We start from the raw sequence: 22,243 nt of genomic DNA on the forward strand, positions 1-22,243 counted from the left end.
TTCACATACTAAGAAGTCAAAGGTTTAATTTCTGTCCCAATCAACCAACGTGAATTTTCATTGGTGCTTCCTGCCCTCATTCCTTTCTTCCATCCTTCTTTCCTTCCAAACTGTCTTTCAGTGCAGATGCAAATACAGTTTTTGTTTGTTTCTTGTTTCGTTTTAGCATGCAAACATATAGCATGTTTCTTTCTTTTCTACAGGAAATACTGCTAGACAACATGGGTAATAAAGTAGATATGTTGTTTGGAGCTCTCATAATCCTTCTGCAGTATATATCAGTCAGAACGGTCACGCTGTTTTTCCATCATTTCTATGAACCACCAGAGTCAACAAAATATCTCAACCTTAATATAACGTGTTTCTCAGGTATAATTAGTCTCTTGTTTTATATTGTTTCTCACTTGCTAAGTATTCAGAAAAGGTTCGTAAATTTTTGAAACATACCACTAGTTCCGTTGTATGTCTTGTCGCATTTTTATCCGCAGACTCAGCTATCAAGAAATGTGCTACATTATATTTATACTCTAATTTTTGTTTGATTGTACTTTAATGCTAAACTTTTTGTAAAACAATAGCTGTTTACAAAATGCCATCATGCAGTCATAAATCATGTCCTCGTGCAACTATGTTACCCAAGTAGAGTATCATAATACAAATCCACTGGTAGCAATACGGAAATGACTTCTAATGAGAATTCTAAGTCTTGCTTATACCATGAAATGAGAAAAGTCCATTTAACTGAGCAACAAAAGAGTGCAATAAGCATATGTTAAACATAAATAAATTACAAACTAATGATAATAAATAATAATATATCACACCATAATATTAATGTGGAATTCGTTTGATAAATGTGTGATGTACAAAAAATCCAGATATAACTGACCTGGTGAGATGAACCATTTCATGTATTTATTTATTTACTGACTTGTTTTTACGATAACTTACCGTAAGAGGAGATTTGTGTGTGTGTTTTTGTTACAGACGTTCTTATCGACAGAAAAGTATATTGGATGGTCTGCACAAGCCCCATCTGTAGTTTGGTTGCCATATTCCTTACCATCCAATCAATATACAGAAAGAGAGGAAACTCTGATACAGTCGCCACACCTTGGATTGGAATAAGCACAGTTTTAGCAGGTAGGTAGTTATTTTAAAAATTAATTTTTAATCCCATGTATGTAATATCAATAACTACATACATACATAGATACATACATACATGCATAGATACATACATACATACATACATACATACATACATACATACATACATACATACATACATACATACATACATACATTCATACATACATGCATACATACATACATACATGCATGCATGCATGCATGCATACATACATACATACATACAAGCATATGTATTTTTTTTAGCGACTTGATATATTCGATCGGCAGAACAGATCATTGTTTTCCACAGCATTTTGTCTCTGCATTATTATTTATTTTTATTTTTATTTAATAGAAGTGTAATTATTCGATTGCATAAGTCTAAGGAATTCGTATTGAATATTTTGACTGTTGGGGTGGGTGAACTATTATGTGGGGTAGCATTAAATAGTTTTCATCCTAACTGCTTTGCAGCACATTTTAATTTTGCAACAAAATAACACGAGACAAACTTAATATTAATAAAGTATGTAGAATACATGACCTTTTATGATCGCTGGCTATTTAATATTTTGCTTTGTACATTAATGCTATCATAGTCACGATTTTGTTTTTGGAAATAATATTTAAAACGAACATTGCGTGAAGCCGTAACATGGTAACAGCCATAAGTCCACATTGTTTTCCTGTTTTTTGGAAGGTGGGGGTACGGTAGGGTTGTTGTTTCTTTACTTTTTCTGTGGGGGGGTCAAGTGTTATATAATTATATGTCAACCAGTTTTATCTTCGGCGGTGTCATTCTGATTCATAGCTCAAATATAAGTTGGTCTGCAAATGTTATTTAGCTGTCTAGATATTTTACTTTTTGACGATTGTCAACGACTGTGATTTGCACAGAGTTTGGTTGCATTGATTCCTTTAGTGTTACTTCTTATTTTCATTACAAGTAACGTTGTGAATATATAACAACCGGAATACTTACATAGGCTTACATAGCAAACAATCTTTACCCAAGTCCATGGTAGACTTGTATAACCATCTTTACCCAAGTCCATGGTAGACTCGTATATTTTCTTCTTTCCAATATCACTAGGCCTGGAAAGCGTCCTTTTTAAGCTGGAATTTCAGCTTAAAACTTCGTTTATAATAAAAAAATTAATTACTCTGATTTCATATACGTTCTTTTTTATATTTGTTTGACAAGATATTTCATGTTCAAATTTAAAAGGTTGAAAATATCTGTCAAATAGAATTGTATGTGGCTTAGAAAAGGGAAGCTGAGTTTAGTCGGTTTACGCATATCTAATATTTGATGAGCTCTGAATTGGTATTAGAGCGCTAAGTGTGCAAAAAGATTGTTTCGCTTCTGTGATATATGTAAGCAATAAACATGGGGGCTAAAATGTTCTTGGGAATTATTTATACCATACGAATAGAAATGCAGCTTAATTCTGTTTAAATACTCCAATCAAAATTCCCACTCTATGCATTCCAGGGCTGAGCTCAACATTGATATGCTAAGGGTGCAATAAAGACAAACCCGCTTAAGTATGAAATTCCTTTCGAATCAATGCCAATTGTTCAAGAAAATGACATTTTCCTTGGGCTAGTGCCAATCGTTTTCCAAAAATGTCTTCTTTTTTTAACCATGCAACTCATTTTCCGAACCTGGAATTTATTGTAGATCAGCAAAAGCCATTTACCCTTGTGTATTGTGTAAGGTATCAGTAAAATCTTTCATTAAATAGTCTGCAAAACGTTTCTCGTAACGGTTGTGTTTAATAAGAGCCTAAAACAATAGGAAACTCAAACACGAATAACTTGTGTATAATTACCAACAATCATATCTGCCACGACATTTTCTCGCATCTGTATTGATTATTATTTGCATTGTCCTGAGATTTAAATACACGATTTTAAAAAGTCTGCCAAGCATCGAAGGCTAAAAAAAAATTGGAATAAGGTTACAGCGGGTGTGTGTGTGTGTGTGTGTGTTATTTGAATTTGACAATTTTTCAGTCATATCGCTACGATGTACAACAATGTGGCAGTTGATACTGAGGTTTAGCACTGGGGCATCATGCCGCAAACACATAGCATAGTAGTAATAGGGGTCACCCTAGATACAAGGGGACTTCTATGTCAAACTGGGGGGTTGTACCCTGGGGACAATGGGAATTTTACATGGGGAATTTAACATAGTAATGTATGGAGACAAAGGACTGGGCCTTTCTACGGACAATGGGAATTACCATTACAAAATACACTGGGTCTGTCTACGGACAAGGGAAAGTGGAACAGAGTCTGAACCTGTCAACGGACAAGAGGAAAATAACAGGGACGAACCTTTTGACAGGGATTTCCCATGCGGCTAGGGTGGCACAATCCCTTGTCGCTATGTTCAATTCTCCATTCACTCCATGTTAAATTTTCCCCATGTTAAATTCCCACTGTCCTCAGAGTGGATATACCCCTTTTTAACATCAAGGTGCCATCCCTGTTCCATTCCTCTTGTCTGTAGACAGGTTCAACCTCTGTTCAACTTTCTCTTGTCCGTAGAATGGCCCAGGGTATTTTGTAATGGTAATTCACATTGTCCGTGGACAGGCCCAATCAATTGTCCCTATGCATTCCTATGTTAAATTCCCCATGTTAAATTCCCATTGTCCCCAGGGTACACCTCCCCTTAGTTTAACATAGAAGTCACCTTGTCCCTAGGTTGACCCCTATTACTACTGAGCATCATGTCCCACCCAGTCACGTTATCTTGACATCAAGCCGACCAACTTCGTAATGCTGAGCGCCAAGCGAGGCAGCTGCTAGCACCATTTTTATGTGTCTAGCATGACCGGGCCGGGGTTCAAACTTGCGAACTCCAGTATCCGATGCGGATGTTCTAAGCACCTAGGCCACCGGAGCTTCTTTATGGGGGCGGGGAAGGGGTTTTGATTGTAAAACAAAACATCTTTACTAGTATCTGTGATAGACTGGTTCATTTTTCTTGTCCATATCACCAGGATTTGATAACTTCCATTATTAACTTGAATTTCAGCACGAAATTTCGTTTTTAGTTATTGATGAAGCACTTTGCTTTTCTATCTTTATTTGTAACTGATTTATATGATATCTAAAATTCAAGTTCATGTTTTAATATCTGCCAAATAATATTTTATTGAGGTGGTGGATGGAAATAGGACGATGTTTGTACAAATTTTGGTCTGTTTACATAGATCTGCTGTTTTGTGAGAGCGGAAGCTGACATCGACGATATGTGTGTGCAAATAAGATGTCCGCCAACCATGATATTAGCCCATACAGTTTACCCTGCTCTAGCTGCCATCATTTTCAGAGCTACACATTTTGGTGCAATTGTTTAATGCAAATTTCTATAGACAGAAGTTGCTGCTAAATAAACTTTTTAGTCTTGTCTGTCATTTAAACACACCCATCATCAACAACTGGTGAATGTTCTCGCTCACTTTTTGTGATCAGATGGAAGCAAAAATATAAAAGTTTGTTTCCTTCACAACTACTCTGACATTTATGGCACTAATGTTTGAATTGCCTTCGGCAGAATATTACATCTTTTTAAAGATTTGTGACCATTTTAACTTTCGTTTTGTCATAATTAATTTCTATTCTTTGTGCAGCTAGTTTCTGTTGCCTGACATACTTGTGTGTCCAATCCATTATTCGCCGGAAGCTGTGCGCGAATATCTGTGATGACCCGAATGACATCGTTGAACAGACTTTTCGCATCGTTGCTGTTGGAACTGTATGTCATGTACTATCAACATTACTGTTTCTGAGTTGGAGAATGAGGCCCCTGAAAAACAGTTATTTCTTTTATAACAACAACGAATTTAACAGTAATGACAAATCTATTATAATCCCAGTCTAACACTACGCAATCATGTGATTACTGTCAATACTAGCAGCGACAGAACATTGCAGTATTGTCCAATTTGACAAGATGGACTCTTCGAGCCACTTCCAGAGAGTTTGAAAATAAAGCCAATCCGCTAATCCAAGAACAGTAAATATGCTCACGGATCTTTAATGCTCCTGCCATCACAAATATTTTAAATAAATAAACAAAATGCGCCTTTAGTTACCACGAGTTTTCAAGTGGTCTTGTCTCTGGTATCTCTAAATGAAAATGGGGCCTTTTTCCTTTTAACGGTTAATTATCTTCTCATTGTATCAACACGGTAACTGCCAAGACCGTCCAAATGACGAGGAACGATTCATGCCCAATAAGAAATAACACGTTCTTCCATGCCTTACGTATCAACGGGTGATGTTTGTTTAAAAAGTCAGCGGCATACGCGTTCAACCTGGTACCCTGGACAATGCATTAGTATCAATACTATGGATACACTATGTTGTGTGTCCAGTTAATGCCATAATCATAATTGATAAATTTTGACCACACGTGACTCAGATCCAAATATAGATACATAAGGCATCTCCAGAAACTGTATTGAGCGAACAGTGTAAAATTATATTTAGATTAGTTTTAGATTGTTGTTGATAAACATTTCCTAAATTGTGAAGTGACAATGACGCAGATAATAACAGTTTTGCAAGGTTTACTCTCGCGACTAAAACATCAAACATAATGAAAATGAAAAAGAAGGATTGCAATAGTCAATGTGATTTAAAGAAGAGAATTAGAAAGTACCAGAATTCCGGGAAAATGAATACGAATGGCTGAAATATGAGCCAGGATACGAATGGCTGAAATATGGCCCTGGATACAAATGGCTTAAATTTGACCCTGGATACGAATGGCTGTAATATGATCCAGGAAAGGATATGCTGTTGTGCCTGTTTTGCACTGTGCATGTTGAGAAATACGTAAGTACGTGAATCAGTGTGATGTGGGTAGGATCAGTATACATTTTAATAAAACGATCAGGTGGATCGTAATTTCGTCCCCTATGTTTTGCATAATCGAGGAGTTATATATGTGTTTTTGGACTTTCATTTAAGGGGGGGGGGGATGTGTTTATCTTTTCCATTATTCCACATACTACTAGCATTTTAATTCGAATACCGTTTGTAGGTTATATGTAAACTCGTATTATTTGTTAACAATCTACATTGTTACTTACCATGTTTATTTATACATTTCATGGTTCTTGTATATTGTACTTTGTCATGACAGCCAGAAAAGAAGTTTTTAGGATCACATATATAAAATTTTTAACGAATTTAGATGATACACACTGTCACAATAGGACACCAAACATGGAAATACGCAAGCTGATGATAAAGGAATGTAATTTAGTATACTTGACATGCAATTTAGTATACTTCACATGTAATTTAGGGTAATTGTGATGATGTAGGAATGTAATTTAGTATACTTGACATGCAATTTAGTATACTTGTGATGATGTAGGAATGTAATTTAGTATATTTGACATGTCATTTAGTATACTTGACGCAAAAATGAAGGGTTAAGAAAGTTTCAACTTATTCGATAGATTGAAAGTGAAAGAATCTCAAAATGTAATTAATATACCAGTTCATTTTCATTCGTTGATGGCTGCCAAAGTTATAAGTATATCATATCAAATCTATCGGAAATCTTGTTTACACGAAAACTATACATGTCATTCTAGTTTGATATCTTTACTATATTTATTTTCTTACATTTCAAATGTTTCTTATGTTATAATTTATTTATATTTTGGGCGAGGTTTAGAATACATGTTCAACATAATTTCATTAGTTGTATGTTTCTCAGTTTTTTAAAGTATATTTAGAACATTGTTATATTAGACACCAATCTTCTTCCAGCATGTAGTTATGCCTCTTTAATTAAACTTGCCAACATGTCGGTTATATAGTGTCTTAACTTTTAATACCTCTCGATACATTTGAAGCTTCTATGTCCACCAAGTTTCATTTACGTTACGGTTTAGATCCCGTTGTAACATTGCGCTATACTATATGTGGCTGTATCTAATGCCACTGGCAATATGCAGTATGGGGACAAGATCTGCACGACTAAAGTTTTTGCTACAGTTGGTTCGTAGAAAATTATTGCACACACACACATACGCACACACTGATAATAGCCTAGCTATAAAGGTAGAACAGTTACGCAACTCTTCGCGGGAATGTTGTTGTAGGGTTTAACGCCATTTTTCAGCACACAATAGGCTATTCATGGCAGCCAGTATTAATGGTGGAGGAAGAACCCGGGAAAACCCCGAAAAGAACCACCGACCCACGAGAAGCTACTGGCAAGCTTTCTCACATACCCACATTGGCTGAATCCGAGACTCGAACCAACGCAGACAGAGATGAGATGGCAGTGATCCGTAACGGAGAGCGCTTTAGACCACTCGCGGGAAGGAACCTCTTCGTCATAGGAATAAACATCTTTAAAAAAGGAAACCAAACACGTAACACAATAGCATGGAAAAAGCACTGGAATACTTACATGGTTGAATTACATCAGACATAGACAGTAAAGAAGTTAATAATGGTAAAAATCTGATCAAAACTGTATTTTCATCTGGATCAGAAAAAAACACGTTTAGAAACAAATAATATATACTTTACACACATATATGCATATAATCAAAACTAGAGCATTTTTTTAATTTCTGAATCATCGAAATATACAACAACGACAGCATGTCTCTCTCCTTATATTGACAGTACATGATTCCGATCACACCAGCTTCTTGTCCTACACCTCACCGTAGATTGAACTTTTGGACCATTCTACGTACGTGCCAAATTTATCACATTCCATTCCAACTGTTGAATCTGATACTAATGTTTGCATTAACGCATTTAATTTAGAACCTTTGGCATGACAGTTCACAACATTCAAAATGCCACACAAAGTAAATATGGCAAAAATAACATGACTTCAAATTGCCTTTGTTTATTGATTGTTCACCATTTTGGTTTCTATAAACTAAACACTTTTGCAACTTCAATAACAACATAGCCGGTGACACATACATCTCTGTAAGCTTTTCACCATTTTTTTTTTACACATGAATCCCAAGGTGGAAAACTCCAGAACAAAAACTATATGTGTACATAGAAACATTTGTATTGAATATTAATACCTTTTTCTAGCATATTGCTCATTTTGCAAGATTTGTTATTGTTCAAAACGTGTTATTTTCTCAGTACTGATCTGTATCGTCCAGATTGTATTCACTATGAATTATAACACTTTGTAATGAAATTTATTTACACTCCCAGGGCGAAGTTTATTTACGTTCCTAGTGTGTCATTTATATACACTCGTCATAGGTTGGGCGTATTATATTATGTCGTTGTTCGTCCGTCCGTTAACATTCGTAACCATGTCATTGTATCGCTTGTACCTTTGTATGGAGAGTAGCGTTAGAATCACTCATGGCATAATGAAACTTTGGCCGAATAAAAATCATGCATAGACTATGTTTCACATTCTTCGTACGTTCCTCCCTCCCGCATCCCCTGGCCGCCTGGATCTGAAGGTCACGGCAAGGAAATATAAAACAATGAATTATATAATTGATTGCTTATAAATTCTGAACCACTGAAAATTGAACTTGTTATATATCATGTCCGAGGTCCCAGTCTCAAAGTAAAGGAAAAATACAGAATGGATCACTGACCTCTATCTATGTACGGCTATAAGGCCTGAAACAGTGTAATGAAAATATAGCCTGTTATATATCAATACTTAACTGGTCTCGAGTATTCAGTCATAGCTCCCCTCCCCGTCGCATAGCCACAATCAAGTCAATGTATAATTTAAGTTACTGTCTGTTTTCCCAGGATTTCCCATTTTAATCCCACACCAATATTTTAATGACACTTTACCTATGTATACACTTATAACACTATAGTTAAGTTGCCGGCTCAAAACTCAAGGTCTTTATTAAGAAAGAGGCTGTTAGTCAAGCGTATCACGTGCCCATACAGTTGGATTTGATTGGTTTCACATAATAAGTATTCAGAAATGTAATTTCATTTCCAATCAATGTTTACTTTCACCCTTTCTTCCTCACAAACTGCCTTTCATTGCCAAATAAGCTTATTTTAACGCTATAGCTTTTCGTTTTATTGTGCAAACAAGATGGTACGTCTGTAACGTTGTCACAGCGAGCACTATTCCATAATAAGGTAAATGAAGCAGATATGAGTTTGTTTTTCCCCCTCACAGTCCCTCTGCAGTGTGTTTCAGTCAGAATGATCGCACTATTCTCTCAGCAGTTAATGAATTCACAAGAGTGAACTAACAGATTCTTCCTGAACATACTGTGCACGTCGCTTATGATTAGTACTTTTGAATGTGTTTTCGCTATTTTAGAAATTCCACTCACATTTGATATTACATTTATCAATTGAAATTTTAAAGATTGCATTGCACATGTGATCTTAGTATAACTAGGACTACCAACACACACACACACACACACACGAACAAATACACACACATGCACACACTGTCTTTGCCATCGAACGAAAATAGAACGTGTTTTTCTGTATAGGTCCCATCTGTTTTGTGGTTGCCATATTCCTTGCTATCCAATCAATATACAGAAATGAGGGGTACAGTTGACGTTTTTTGGAATGCATTATCCACACGTTTAGCGGGTAGGTAGATGGATGAAAAGTCTCTTTTCAATTCTGTCTGGGCAGGATCTAATCATTTAACTATTGTGCAGGGGCCCGGAGTGGGGGCCGAGTGGTCTAAAGCGCTCACCGTTACGGATCACGACCATCTCACCTCTGTCTGTGTTGGTTCGAGTCTCGGGCTCGGCCAATGTGGGTATGTGAGAAAGATTGTCAGTAGTTTATCGTAGATCGGTGGTTCTGTCCGGGATTTCACTGGGTTCTCTCTCCACCATTTATACTGGCCGCCATGTATAATCTATCTTGTGCTAAACAAAATGGAGTTAAACCCTACAACAACAACAACAACAACAACAACAACTATTGTGCATGCTAGCAGAGTTTGAAAGTAGTTCAACTCCGCTGTCTTACGTATTTAACAAAATATGGCATTGCATTCTTTGTCATGGTTGATGGGTCAATTGATCTGTTATTGTGTTAATTATCTGTTAAGACTGCACTTCATTCACGAGGTACAATTAATGCCCATGACATAAATATACATGTGTTCTTCCACGTATTAAGTAAATACGGGTGTTGGTTGTCAAACAACACATCTATCTAGCCTGGTATCATTTACGAATGAACTAATTTCAATCCTGGATATACTGATGTCGGGTATTGGGCTAGTGTCATAAGCGCACTCTAATTCATACACAGCTAGATAAGCTAGTGGCATAACCAATCTGAGAAGGTTGTTCTGGGTGATCGAACGAATAATGTATAGAATTCTACAGAATAAAGAAGCAGACATTTAGATCATTTTTGATCAACATTCACTGCGTTGAGAGGCGAAACATATTAACGTTCTTGCAAGGTGTACTGTCGCCATCCAAACACGAGAAAGTGACCAAAGTCTTGAAAAATAAATATAAATGGCTGAAATATGTCCGAAAGAAGGACATGCTATTGTGCAATTTCTGCACGGTGTATTCAGAGAAATACGCAGGTGTTCAGATCAGTGAAATATGGGTCAATATCCTAATTACGCTGATCTTTAACTTTTCAACGCACTCGAAGAAAACAAAAAGACAACAGTGGCATTATTTTCCATTATTGTTCAATCTACGCGCTTACGAACAGCAAAATATGTATAAAAAATATAACATTTTAATTTGAATGACCTTATATTTAATGATATTTGTTGAATGTTGCGTTCGTGAGTGTTTCGTTCTCGTTATTTGGTTTTAGATTCAATGAATTATTTGTAAATGGTATGGTCTGGTAATTATTTTTATTCACGTTATGGTGCTTGTTCGTTATTATTTGTCACGCAAGATACAAAAGATGTTTTGTGGATGCACATGCATAATATTTATAATAAATTTACATTGATTAAATGCAGCAGAAATAGGAAACAAAAACTGAAAAGATGGAAACTGATCATTTATAAATGTAATTTGGCATGGTTGGTGTAGAAATAAGAGATAACAGAGTTTCGACTCCCTGGATATTGATAAAATCTAAATATGTAATAATTAGTGTGTAAAGGTTCATTTACGGCTTTTGTAATTGGTTATGCAATTCAGATCAGAAGTTTGCTATCGTATGTTTTATTTCTTAAATTTTTGAAGACTTTAGAAAAAAGTTGTATTTTAATGTTATTTTTTGCAATAATTCTAAGTGACTTTAATATGATGTTAATGATTCATGGAATGTATATATTTTAATATTCAAGAACTTTATTCAGTATACTACGCTAACAGTTGTTATATTATTCCAGTTGTTCTATTGATAGCTAATAAAGCGGGCAGCGTGGCAGCACAGGGCTGGTAGTCTGATAGTACTGGCAGTGTGGCAATCTGATAGTGCTGGCAGCGTAGCAGGCATGGCTAACATAGCATATAGCTGGCAGTGTGGCAGCATAGCTGGTAGAGTGGAAGCTTTGTTGGTAATGTAGCAGTATAACCGACAGTGTGGCAGCGTATCTGTTGATGGAGCAGCATAGCTAGTAATGTGGCAGCGTAGCTGATTTTGGGGCAGCAATGCTGGCGATGTGGCTGCAGAGCTGGTGGTGAAGCAGCGAAGATGTTAGTGTGGCAGCATAGCTGGTAGTGTGGCATCGTAGCTGGCAGTAAGATAGCAAAGCGGGCAGTGTGGTAGCGTTATTGATGGCAGTATAGCCTCGTAGCTAACAACAGAACAACACAGTGACGTCACCGAAAAGGGGATGGAAGATCCAAGATTCATTCCAATGATATCATGTCCGAACTGTATTATTAAGACCTTGAATTGTGAATCTGAATTGCCAGGACTATGGTTAGATTAACCGTACTCATATTTGTGCTTTATAACGTATTCACAGTATGGTGATATCATCATTTTGTGAATTGTTCTTTTTTACGTGTTTATTAGTCTAGTTTCGTCTGTTCAATCGTGTCAGTAGGAAGTTCACTATTAGAGTAAACGTGTTTGATTGTTGTTGTATACTTTTATTCATTCCATCGTTACATTAATATTCAAGGTGATAGTTGTTGTACATTTTTATCCATTCCATATTTTACATTAATATTCAAAGTGATAGCTGTTGTGTATTTTTAGCCATTCCATCCTTACATTAATATTCAAGGTGATAGTTTTGAGACCCACGTACTTCATATCATAAATTGTCTTCATTCGCACACATTGTGTTCGGTGTTTTCACTTGAACCAAAATCCATTTGGTTGATATCTTATGTATGTATCTATGTATGTATGTATGTATGTATGTATGTATGTATGTATGTATTTGATGGCTGATAATGGTTTATCTTATAATTCTTTACTATCACTTTTTATGTTTAATTATTTCATATGATTCATTTGATGTTCTGTCTATTGCTTTTCATCTTTATTCTGTACCATTAGCAATTTATTACTGACAAAGAGTAAAACGATGAATGGATGACTATCTATTACACACATACACACACAAGCAAAAAATTTCCACAATCGAGAAGCATTAACGGAAGTGAATGGCGATGACGATAAACATATTTGTGGGAATACGTGCTTACTTTGTCAAATAGTCCTGGCATACGAACAGTACTGTCTATCGCAAATACGTACTACTTTTGCAGAAAGGAGATTTTGTCGCGTAGGCTGATTGTTCACGGTTACCCGCTGTCCCTATCATTGGCATCAAAGTCTGAATTATATTTATCTCAAACTTCGACAGTATACAAGGCGCAAAAATAAACATTGGATCGGAAAACGTATCGTGTATATATATATATATATATATATATATATATATATATATATATATATATATATATATATATATATATATATATATATGTCACTTTTTTACAGAAAATATTTCGATTCACCATAAAATGTGCGTCACAGACACAATAAGAGCTACTTTTATATTTTGCATTGCATGTGATGGAATACGTTCCATAAGACGTATGCTTTTAATGTTTCAAGTGAATACATGCTGTGTATAATAAAACCAAATCCCTATCAATTAGTTAACGTTGTCTTCAGAGTGTTGGTGACGTCGCTGCAATCCCCCATCCCTTGCTCAGATATATATATATATATATATATATATATATATATATATATATATATATATATATATATATATATCTGGTGATTAAAGATTTTTTTCCTCTTGCTTCTACAAAACATGCAAACACATTAAACCTAGTATGATCATTATTCTTACATTATCAAAGTAATAGGTACATCAATTTGTAAACTTTAAATATAATTTATGAAAAACGATCTGCCAATGGCGAAATGTAATTAAATCATCCTAAATATTCAATATTTATTTTCTAATATTGGTCAATATTTTATAATTTTAAGTTTGCTTCTTACCTTCATAAAAGAAATAATTTTCCTGAAGTATAATCATTTTACGGTGTACTTTTCAATAACCCTATATGCTGTATAATTTCCAGATTGCCTTCGCTTTGTCGCTGCCAAGATCCAGATCGTTAATATGGGCTGGACATCTTTCATTAATTGCTAGAAAACTACTACAGAGAGTTTATTGTTTCATAGAAACCACCAAGGTCTCGATGTATCCTTACTATGCACATGGACTTACGTGTGAATGTTGGGGAATTTAGAAAGCCGAATGCGTTGCCATTTGATGTGGAATTTAGGCCAGAAGAAACTTCTTAAAGCTTTCTTGACCAAGTCCCTCGTTTGCCATCAGAAGTTCAATAAGTTGATGTCAGAAAAATAACAAGACGAACGGACAAATATATCCTAGGCCCGTAGTACGGAGAAAAAATCAATGACATGTGGCAATGCAAAGCATGCTGTCCTTCCTGTGAAAGAACCACTCATGACAAATGTCATGAATTTTCAACATACCATACGGATCAATCCTTTTGGCAGGGGGTTTTGCAGGATGAGAACATCCTATAGGCTATTTGGTTTTTTAGATGTCATGTACTATCCTTTTGTGTAACACAGTACATAAATCGTTATTGTACCCATTAATGACAAAGAAAGATAAAGAGAGAATAAATTTCCATGTGATATCCATGCGCTACCTTTTGTATAAATATTTTACATAAATTAAAATCTTCTACTGTAACAATGAATGTTAAGGGAAGTGCGCACTCAAACAAAGCCACTTACGGCATAAATACAATGTACTGACGTAATGCGTAACGTGTGCTATACCGATTATATAAAATGCGTATTTGTATATTCATTGCATAATTTTTAAAGAAGCAAGAAACAATTAGCGAAATAACTTGAAGAAAACTTGAAATATTTGATGTTTGAATGATAGGAGAAATCTAAAAGCGACGTTAATAATGACAAATAATCAGATGAAAACTGTATTTGCATTTGGATCAGAAAAGTACAAGTTTTTCGAACTTTATGAACATAATAGAAACTCGTGCGTCCATCAGTAGATACACAATAGACAAATTCATCAAAGATAACAAGTTTTTATCATTTTTGTAATAACCGATTCCATCCACCTACTTCCTGTACAGCCCCTCACGTTGACAGATATTATAAACCACTCTACACACATGCCAGACTCCTTGCATCACATACAAGATGTTGAATTTGGTGTACGGTTATCAAGTCTAGCATTAATGGAGATAAAAAGAAAATACCCTCACAATAGACAATATTTACAAGTTCGCCTGAAGATATTATCAAACAACTCCTTGTTTTTCTACGTTAGCAACCAAAAAAAACCCTAGACCTTAAATAGCGACAGTTTATTGATTTTACATTATCTTGATTTCTGTAAAAAAAAAAATGTTTTGCAATTCAGATGGCTCTCTTGGTTTTTTATCTCTGCTATTTATAGAACTTTATAAATATGTCATGAGTCACAACGTGGAAACTCCAAAATAAAAGGTACACGTGTGCTTCAATATACATGTGTATTGCATATAAATACGATGCACTAGCACAGTGATTATTTCGCAAGAAGATTGATATTGAACAAAACCTGCTGTTTGTAAGTATTTACTTTTATCCTCTAGAGTCTAGATTGTATTTACAATGGATACAGAAATATTTCGCAATGAAATTTCGTTCATATGATGCCGTATACGTGCGCCTGTCATAAGTTGGGCGTATTATGTTACAGCGTTGTCCTTCCGTCCGTTAACATTTCATAATCAGAAGGCGTTCACTGTAACCATGCCATTATTTGGCTTGCATCCTTGTCCTGATCAAAGTGTATGAACGACTGAAGATATTATAATGAAACATTGGCCAATTACATTTCATACATAGTCGGTGTTTCGTATACCAGGGTCGTCTCCATACCCGGACACTTTCCTCCACCACCATCACCCTGCACCGAGGGGAAGGACACAGCGAGGGAATATATTTACCTCACTACTGTAAATTTAACCAGTTTAGCACGACTACCATGTTCACGTTCCCTGCCTCAAGGACGGGATAAAATATGGATCTGTGATCCCCATCTATGTAAATTAGTGCATGTTTCCCTACCCATGTTCCCCTATTTAACTCATACCAGTATTTTGATGAAACTTTACCCAGGTCCACACCTTATGACGCAAAGGTCACATTCGTTAGCTCAGACGTCAAGGTCTTTAATATCACAAAGGTCACAAGTCGGGCGTATCATTTGCATTTCTTGCGGCGCTGGTGTTATTACATGCATTTAAATTTGTTGATTTTATATACTAAGTATTCAAATTTTACTCTTTCTTCCTTCCTCCCCAACTGCGTTTTAATGCGAATGTAAACATATTTTAACGCTATATCTTTTTAGAGTGCAAACGTGGTGGTTTATTTTATTTTTATTTTTACAGCGACTTCTATTCGACAACATGACCAATAAAGGCGATATGCTGCTTGGAGCTCTAATAATCATTCTGCAGTGTGTTTCATTCGGAATGGTCGCACCGTATTTTCATCATTACACTGATCCACCAGAGTGTACTAAGAGTTTACTCCCCGACACTGCGTGTACTACAGGTATGATTAGTGCTACATAGTGATTCTTTCCACCACTTTAAACGTTAAACTTTGGTTACAAGTTCTGGCGCCATGTTCGAACTGTTTCAGTCTCTTGTTTTACATTGTATTTCACATAGTAATTGTTCATATAAGGGTTCATACATTTGGTAATTATTTAACATTGACATCGTTGTAAGTTTAATCGCTTTTTATCCGCAGACTTTATGATTTTATCATATTCGGATTTACAAAAACATGTAATATTGTTAAAAACACTTTTTTAGTATCTATATTTTTTCAACACCTGCATATTGAATAGAGCAAAATATGCATGTGATGGTCAGTTGAAAGTAACTAACATCATGGTATGATAAATATATTTTGTCAGGTTCATCTATCGACCGACAAGTGTATTTGGTGGTCTGTATAAGCCCCATCTGTAGCGTTGTTGCCATAGTCCTTACCATCCAGTCTATATACAGAAAGAATGGACACTTTGATGTAGTCGTACCATCTTGGATTGGAATAAGCACATTTGTAGCAGGTGGGTAGTTATACTAAGTAATTCACATACATACATACATACATACATACATACATACATACACCAACACACACACACACACACACACACACACACACATACATACATACATACATGCATGCATGCATACATACATACATACATACAATACAAAAAAATGAAACTAATTATTAAAATTAAGATAGATGAAGAAATAATCCCATTGAAACTGGACATTAGTGATTAAGGAAAGAAAGAGTGCCTATCTGGTCGTCATATGCTCTCTCTCTCTCTCATATATATATATATATATATATATATATATATATATATATATATATATATATATATAATTTATTTGACATGAACAGTTGGCTTTATGCAATAACTTCACCCATACTCTAAAAAGCACGTAGCTAAGTGCAGGAAAAAGTTTGATTACAGCTAAGAGTGACACTATGGTCTACACGTTTCGATATATCATTATTTCGTTAATAAAAGCGCAAAGCTTAAGGGCTAAAAAGGACGCGGTTACAGGTAATATTGAAGGATGTAATTTAAATTAATTGGTTGATTAGATCTTTGTTTTATAAGCGGTTGTTGCTGATATTTCTTTATGTTTGATACCGTACGAATACAAACGTAGTTTCGTGCTGTTTTTCTGGTCACAGCGGTTATCGTATCCAATTCATTACCTTGCAGAACTTTGATTCGTCACGTGAAGGGCACTGTAAAAACAAAAGTAAGAATGGAATTTCCTTTGGATCAATGCCAATTGTTTTCCGAAAACAGAACGTCCTGTAAATATACGTCATTAAAATACCGAATGTTGTACAGACATCATTAAAACCTTTCCTCAAATGATCTGGTAAACCTTACATTTCTTTCAAACGTCGTATGCGGTATGCGATAAACTATATCACAGAACACTTGTTTACGGACTCTCTACAACCTATAGATTACCTACAAATTGAATCTGCCACAACAGTTTTTGTTCACACGTAATGAAGTTTATATCAGAACTAATAATGACCTCACAAGTGTTTTAAATATTCGTTTTGAGAATTCTGATTTTGGTGCGAACAATAGGTGTAACAAGGTATTGTATACTGCTTATCATACTTGTTGTGCAGCACATTACAAAATTGTATCACGAAAAATATAAAAATAATCACATTTTGTAGAATACACGATCTTTTATTATTGACGGGTATTTCATATCATGTCGTTAATATTATCTTTGTAATAACTTGAATCTAAAAGTGTAAAATTTAACTTTAAATTTGGAAATCCTAAACAAAGATGAAAGTCCAGACTGGTTTTCCTATTCTTTTTGTAGTGAACACTGAACTATTCGTGTTTAGAGTAATTATTAGCCAGATACCAAACACATCTTGTGAAAACAATTTAAGCGACAGCAAGACTTAGAAGGATCAATCTGACAACAAATTATAACAAATATGGAACAGAATGGCAATGAAATAACTTGGAAAATCGCAGAGCTACTTGAACAGAATGATGTGAACACAACGTGGGTTTTAAAGCTCAAGGCATGCTCACACGGAGATTAAGTATTCTACTACTTTTCAAGACTTGCGAGCGGTAATCTGCTTTGTTAAGTAGTTTTAGCTTCCGGTTATTTCAGTTTTTATTCGTCACTAAACTTTCGTTGAAAAACTTAAGTTAATCATCAAAAGTTATATATTTGACTTTTCCAACAATTATAAGGGTCCATGATATGCTCGAAGGTTTTATGAATAAATGTATGTTCTGTGTCATCCTTTCAGTACACTGCTATACAGCATGACATATTTATAACCAGTCATATTTTATGCCTTGTCCTAAGTTTGAAATATGAGGTGGAAACTCCAGAAACGTGACAGGCAAGAACTAGGAGCTCGAATGTGGTTACAATGGTTTGCTTTCTTTGGGGGTGGGAGTGAGGTCGTTGTCTTTGCTTTCTGTTTCTTCTAAAGAACAAAGTACATTTATTCTATTCCATGGTTGACTCGTACATTGTTTTCTTCCAAGATCTCCAGGCTTGAAAAGCAGGTATTTGTAGCTTGATTTTCAGCATACAATGGTCTTTGCAATAATTAATCAGCGCCGTTGATTTTATGTAACTTTTTCTATTTGATACGAAAGATATTTGAAGCTCAAACTTAAAAAGTTTAATATCTGAAAAATAACCTTTTATGCGGCTGGAAGAGGGAAAGTTAACTGTTTTTGCATTGTTCATTGAAATTGTAATGTTTAGTTTGTTTGCACTGACCTATTGTTTCATGGGTGTGGAATCGCACGCAGCAGCCATAAACGGACAATAAGATGTTCCACCTCTGTGCCAACCATAATATGAAATGATTATTTAATCAGTCCATTGACCTGTATGACAATTTCACATACCATCTACCTGGCATACGTATTGATTTTTTTGTTTTGTTTTGTTTTGATTTGATTTGTTTTGTCATAATAAACTTGTTTAATTCCTTGTCAGGTTTGTCCTGCTTTACGTACATCTGTCTCCGGTCCATAATTCGTTGGAAGCTGTACACGAATGGCTGTGAGCACCCGGATGACAACTTTTTGGAAGCTCTTCTTATCGTTGGTGTTGGAACAGGTTGTCATATAGTATCAACATTATTGTTTGGAATTTGGAGAATCGTAAACCGGAAAAAGAGTTCCTTCTTACGCGACAACAACAGAAACAACAACAATGTAAAATCTCTTCCAATTTCAATATGGACAGTATCTAATCATGTGGCTACTGTAAGGACTTTAAGCTACTCTCAGAGTTCGAAAGCAACAGCAGTTCGGAAATCTGCGGTATATTGACATTTTACAAGACATATACCTTAATCTTTAGGCAGACTTAAATAAACAACGCCATTCCGCTAATCCGAGAGAAGTAAATTTGCCAAATGATCACAGAATTCCAGCCATCACAAATCAATTCGATCAGTTCAAATTTCCTCGTGTTGATATCACGACTAAACAAGTGGTCTTACGTCGTCCGCATCTTACCAAACGATGTTAAAACTATGCACTTCACGAGGTACAATGAATGCCCATGACGGAAATGCCCATGTGTTCTTCCGGTAAATAAGGGTGTTGATTGTCAAATTAGGATATCGATCGAGACTGGTACCTGTCCCAGTTCACTGATTTAAATACTGGAGATGTGAAAAAATATTGGATATTTTCCTAGCGCAATCTAATTAAACTGTGGCTAAATAGATTATATACCTAACCTGGCCAATCAAAAAGATCGTTTTGAGTGATTGAACGAATAATGAGGTGACTTTTAGCTCATTGTTTAACAACATCGACTGCTTTGAAAGTCGCAAAATTCGAACGTTCCTACAATGTGTTCCGTCTCTTGCCAAATTTGATACTGAAAACAAATATCACGATCAAGATTGCGATTAGACAGACGAGTGAGAAAATACCAGAATTCCTGGAAAATAAATAGGAATGGCTGAAATATGACTCAGACAAGGACGTGATGTTGTGCACTATGTGTACTGTGAATTGGGATAAATACGCAAGTGCTCTGACCAGTGTAGTTTAGGCAGGATTATTAAATTATCTAATTATGCTAATCTGTAATAATGGTCGTCTTCTCCATTATTGCACCATCTATAAGCTTCCTCCGGGTATCAAAATATATAAAGATTCGTAACTACATTTTATTTTGAATACCGTTTTATTGAATGTTGCGTAAATGAATGTACTATTCTCATCTTGTTTTAGGGTGTATGTATGCTGATATTATTTGTAAATGAAGTACACTTGTACTTTGTTTTATTCGCTTCATGGTGCTTGCGTATTTCTATTTGTCACGTCAACCACTAAAGAAATGTCGTGAATGCGCATATAGAAAATTTATAATAAGTTTAGATTATTTACAAGAAGTCAGAATAGGATGATTTATGAATGGAATTGTGTTTGGTGGGCAAAAAAAGGGAAAAGAGTGTTTAAACATCTTACATCTATTGAAAGTGACAGAATCTCAAAATGTTACACGGGTAAAGTTTCATTCGCTGACGGCTTTCACACACACACACACACACACACACACACACATATATATATATATATATATATATATATATATATATATATATATATATATATATATATATAACTTATCAAAATTATTGTTGACATGAAAAATGTGCATATAAATCCAATTGTTAATCTTTGCCATAAGTATTTTCTTACATGTCGGACGCTTGATTATATTATAATTTATTTATATTTGGAAGACTTTTTGAATGCATTTCTTTTACTGCGGGCTTTCACATATGTGTATGTAATTAATTTCTGACTTATCAGAAATCATACGAAACTGTACATAGGTCAATAAACATTACAGACCTACAAAGTATATTTATGCGACAATATATTATAAAACATTTCCCATATAATTTGTTCCTAATGAGTATAGCATTTATAACAGAATAGTTCCAATTGTTCAATTTGTTATTTTTTATATTTCAAATGTTTAAGTATATTAAAGATTTTTTATTGTTTTGGAAGATTTATGGAATACATTTTTCAGCATATACAGTGTTCGTTGGTTTTCTTTTCTCAGTTACTTAAAATATATTTAGAACTATACTCTATTTTCTACTTATCTTTCTTCCACAAAAACTGTATGAATATATGTGTATAGGTACCTTTCTTTTAATTTGCCGGCCTCCAAGTTCCATATGCCTATTGTTTTAATTTTTTTAATTCTTTACCTTACGTTTTAATTGTAATTGTTCTCCGTGATTCTGACTGAATATGTGGGTGTTTTAGAAGCAATTACACAGCCGAAACTGTGCATGAAACGAAGCGAATGGTGATGATGAAAATCGTATATGGCAATGGTTGCATAGGTTGTCAAATAAACCTTGTAAACGAACAATACTGTGAATTACAACTGCATTTTACATTTGAAGAAAGGAAATTCTTTCGAGTGGACTGCTTGTTCATGGTGTACCCGCTGTCTTTGTCATTGCTATCTCTGTTTAAAATAAATTCATTTCGAACATTTGAAAGTATACAAAGTGCATACTATAAACAGTGGATTTTGAAACTTCTCGCACTCATATTAAACCGTCACTGTTTCTCCAAAAAATCTTTCACCAGTCACGATAATATATGCATCAGTGATACAACAGGAGATATTTGTGATTGAAACATTGCGTTTATTTGAAAGATTAACGTTTCAAGGAAAACCAAATCTTTACGAATTAAATGAACTCTGTCTTCAAAGTGGTATTTGGGTCGTTATTACCCCCGCCCACAAATCCAAACCATGGCTCACCGTATCTGAATGTCTAAAGGCTGTTTATGGGAGCATGTATAATGTGCTGTGTATAGGCGTAGACTGGAGCAATAGAAAAACTGTGAAATCGGGGATTAATGGTTTCTCCCTATCACTGCTTCAAATATTTGTACATAAAAGCCATTTATGATCGTTACTCCTACCTGATCAAAGTAATGGATACGCCATTCATATACAAAGTACGTATCACATGTAACCTT

The 22,243-nt window shown here is 35.1% G+C and overlaps 2 protein-coding genes across 3 annotated transcripts; both read left to right on the plus strand.

Moving 5' to 3' along the window:
• Nucleotides 1-209: 209 nt before the first annotated feature.
• Nucleotides 210-12,400, plus strand: LOC149794599 (uncharacterized). 2 transcript variants are annotated; one of them, XR_016423060.1, is made up of 4 exons: nt 210-369; nt 988-1,143; nt 4,785-5,994; nt 11,516-12,400. XR_016423060.1 is itself a non-coding variant. In XM_089968886.1 (3 exons), the coding sequence occupies exons 1-3, from the start codon at nt 222-224 to the stop codon at nt 5,033-5,035; spliced, it is 555 nt and encodes a 184-aa protein (XP_089825012.1). In that variant the 5' UTR covers nt 210-221; the 3' UTR covers nt 5,036-6,987. The 2 variants fall into 2 exon arrangements, 1 of the variants encoding a protein (XP_089825012.1); XM_089968886.1 differs by lacking the exon at nt 11,516-12,400 and having other exon boundaries at nt 4,785-6,987.
• A 1,154-nt stretch (nt 12,401-13,554) lies between these two features.
• Nucleotides 13,555-21,277, plus strand: LOC149794600 (uncharacterized). Its single transcript, XM_089968887.1, has 4 exons — nt 13,555-15,208; nt 16,038-16,203; nt 16,574-16,729; nt 19,203-21,277. Exons 2-4 carry the CDS (start codon nt 16,056-16,058, stop codon nt 19,538-19,540), a joined length of 642 nt encoding a protein of 213 aa, XP_089825013.1. The 5' UTR covers nt 13,555-15,208; nt 16,038-16,055; the 3' UTR covers nt 19,541-21,277.
• Nucleotides 21,278-22,243: the final 966 nt, after the last annotated feature.

The sequence above is a fragment of the Sinohyriopsis cumingii genome, chromosome 8 (genome assembly GCF_028554795.1).
Source record: "Sinohyriopsis cumingii isolate HCF-2022 chromosome 8, ASM2855479v2, whole genome shotgun sequence".
NCBI lineage: Eukaryota > Metazoa > Mollusca > Bivalvia > Unionida > Unionidae > Sinohyriopsis > Sinohyriopsis cumingii.

Excerpts from the sequence above, each read along its gene's own strand:
- LOC149794600 (XM_089968887.1), top strand. The coding sequence starts at position 16,056 with ATGACCAATAAAGGCGATATGCTGCTTGGAGCTCTAATAATCATTCTG. Across the intron at positions 16,204-16,573 it reads CGACACTGCGTGTACTACAG|GTTCATCTATCGACCGACAA; the intron begins GTATGATTAGTG and ends ATATTTTGTCAG. Across the intron at positions 16,730-19,202 it reads AATAAGCACATTTGTAGCAG|GTTTGTCCTGCTTTACGTAC; the intron begins GTGGGTAGTTAT and ends ATTCCTTGTCAG.
- LOC149794599 (XM_089968886.1), top strand. The coding sequence starts at position 222 with ATGGGTAATAAAGTAGATATGTTGTTTGGAGCTCTCATAATCCTTCTG. Across the intron at positions 370-987 it reads TAATATAACGTGTTTCTCAG|ACGTTCTTATCGACAGAAAA; the intron begins GTATAATTAGTC and ends TTTTTGTTACAG. Across the intron at positions 1,144-4,784 it reads AATAAGCACAGTTTTAGCAG|CTAGTTTCTGTTGCCTGACA; the intron begins GTAGGTAGTTAT and ends TTCTTTGTGCAG.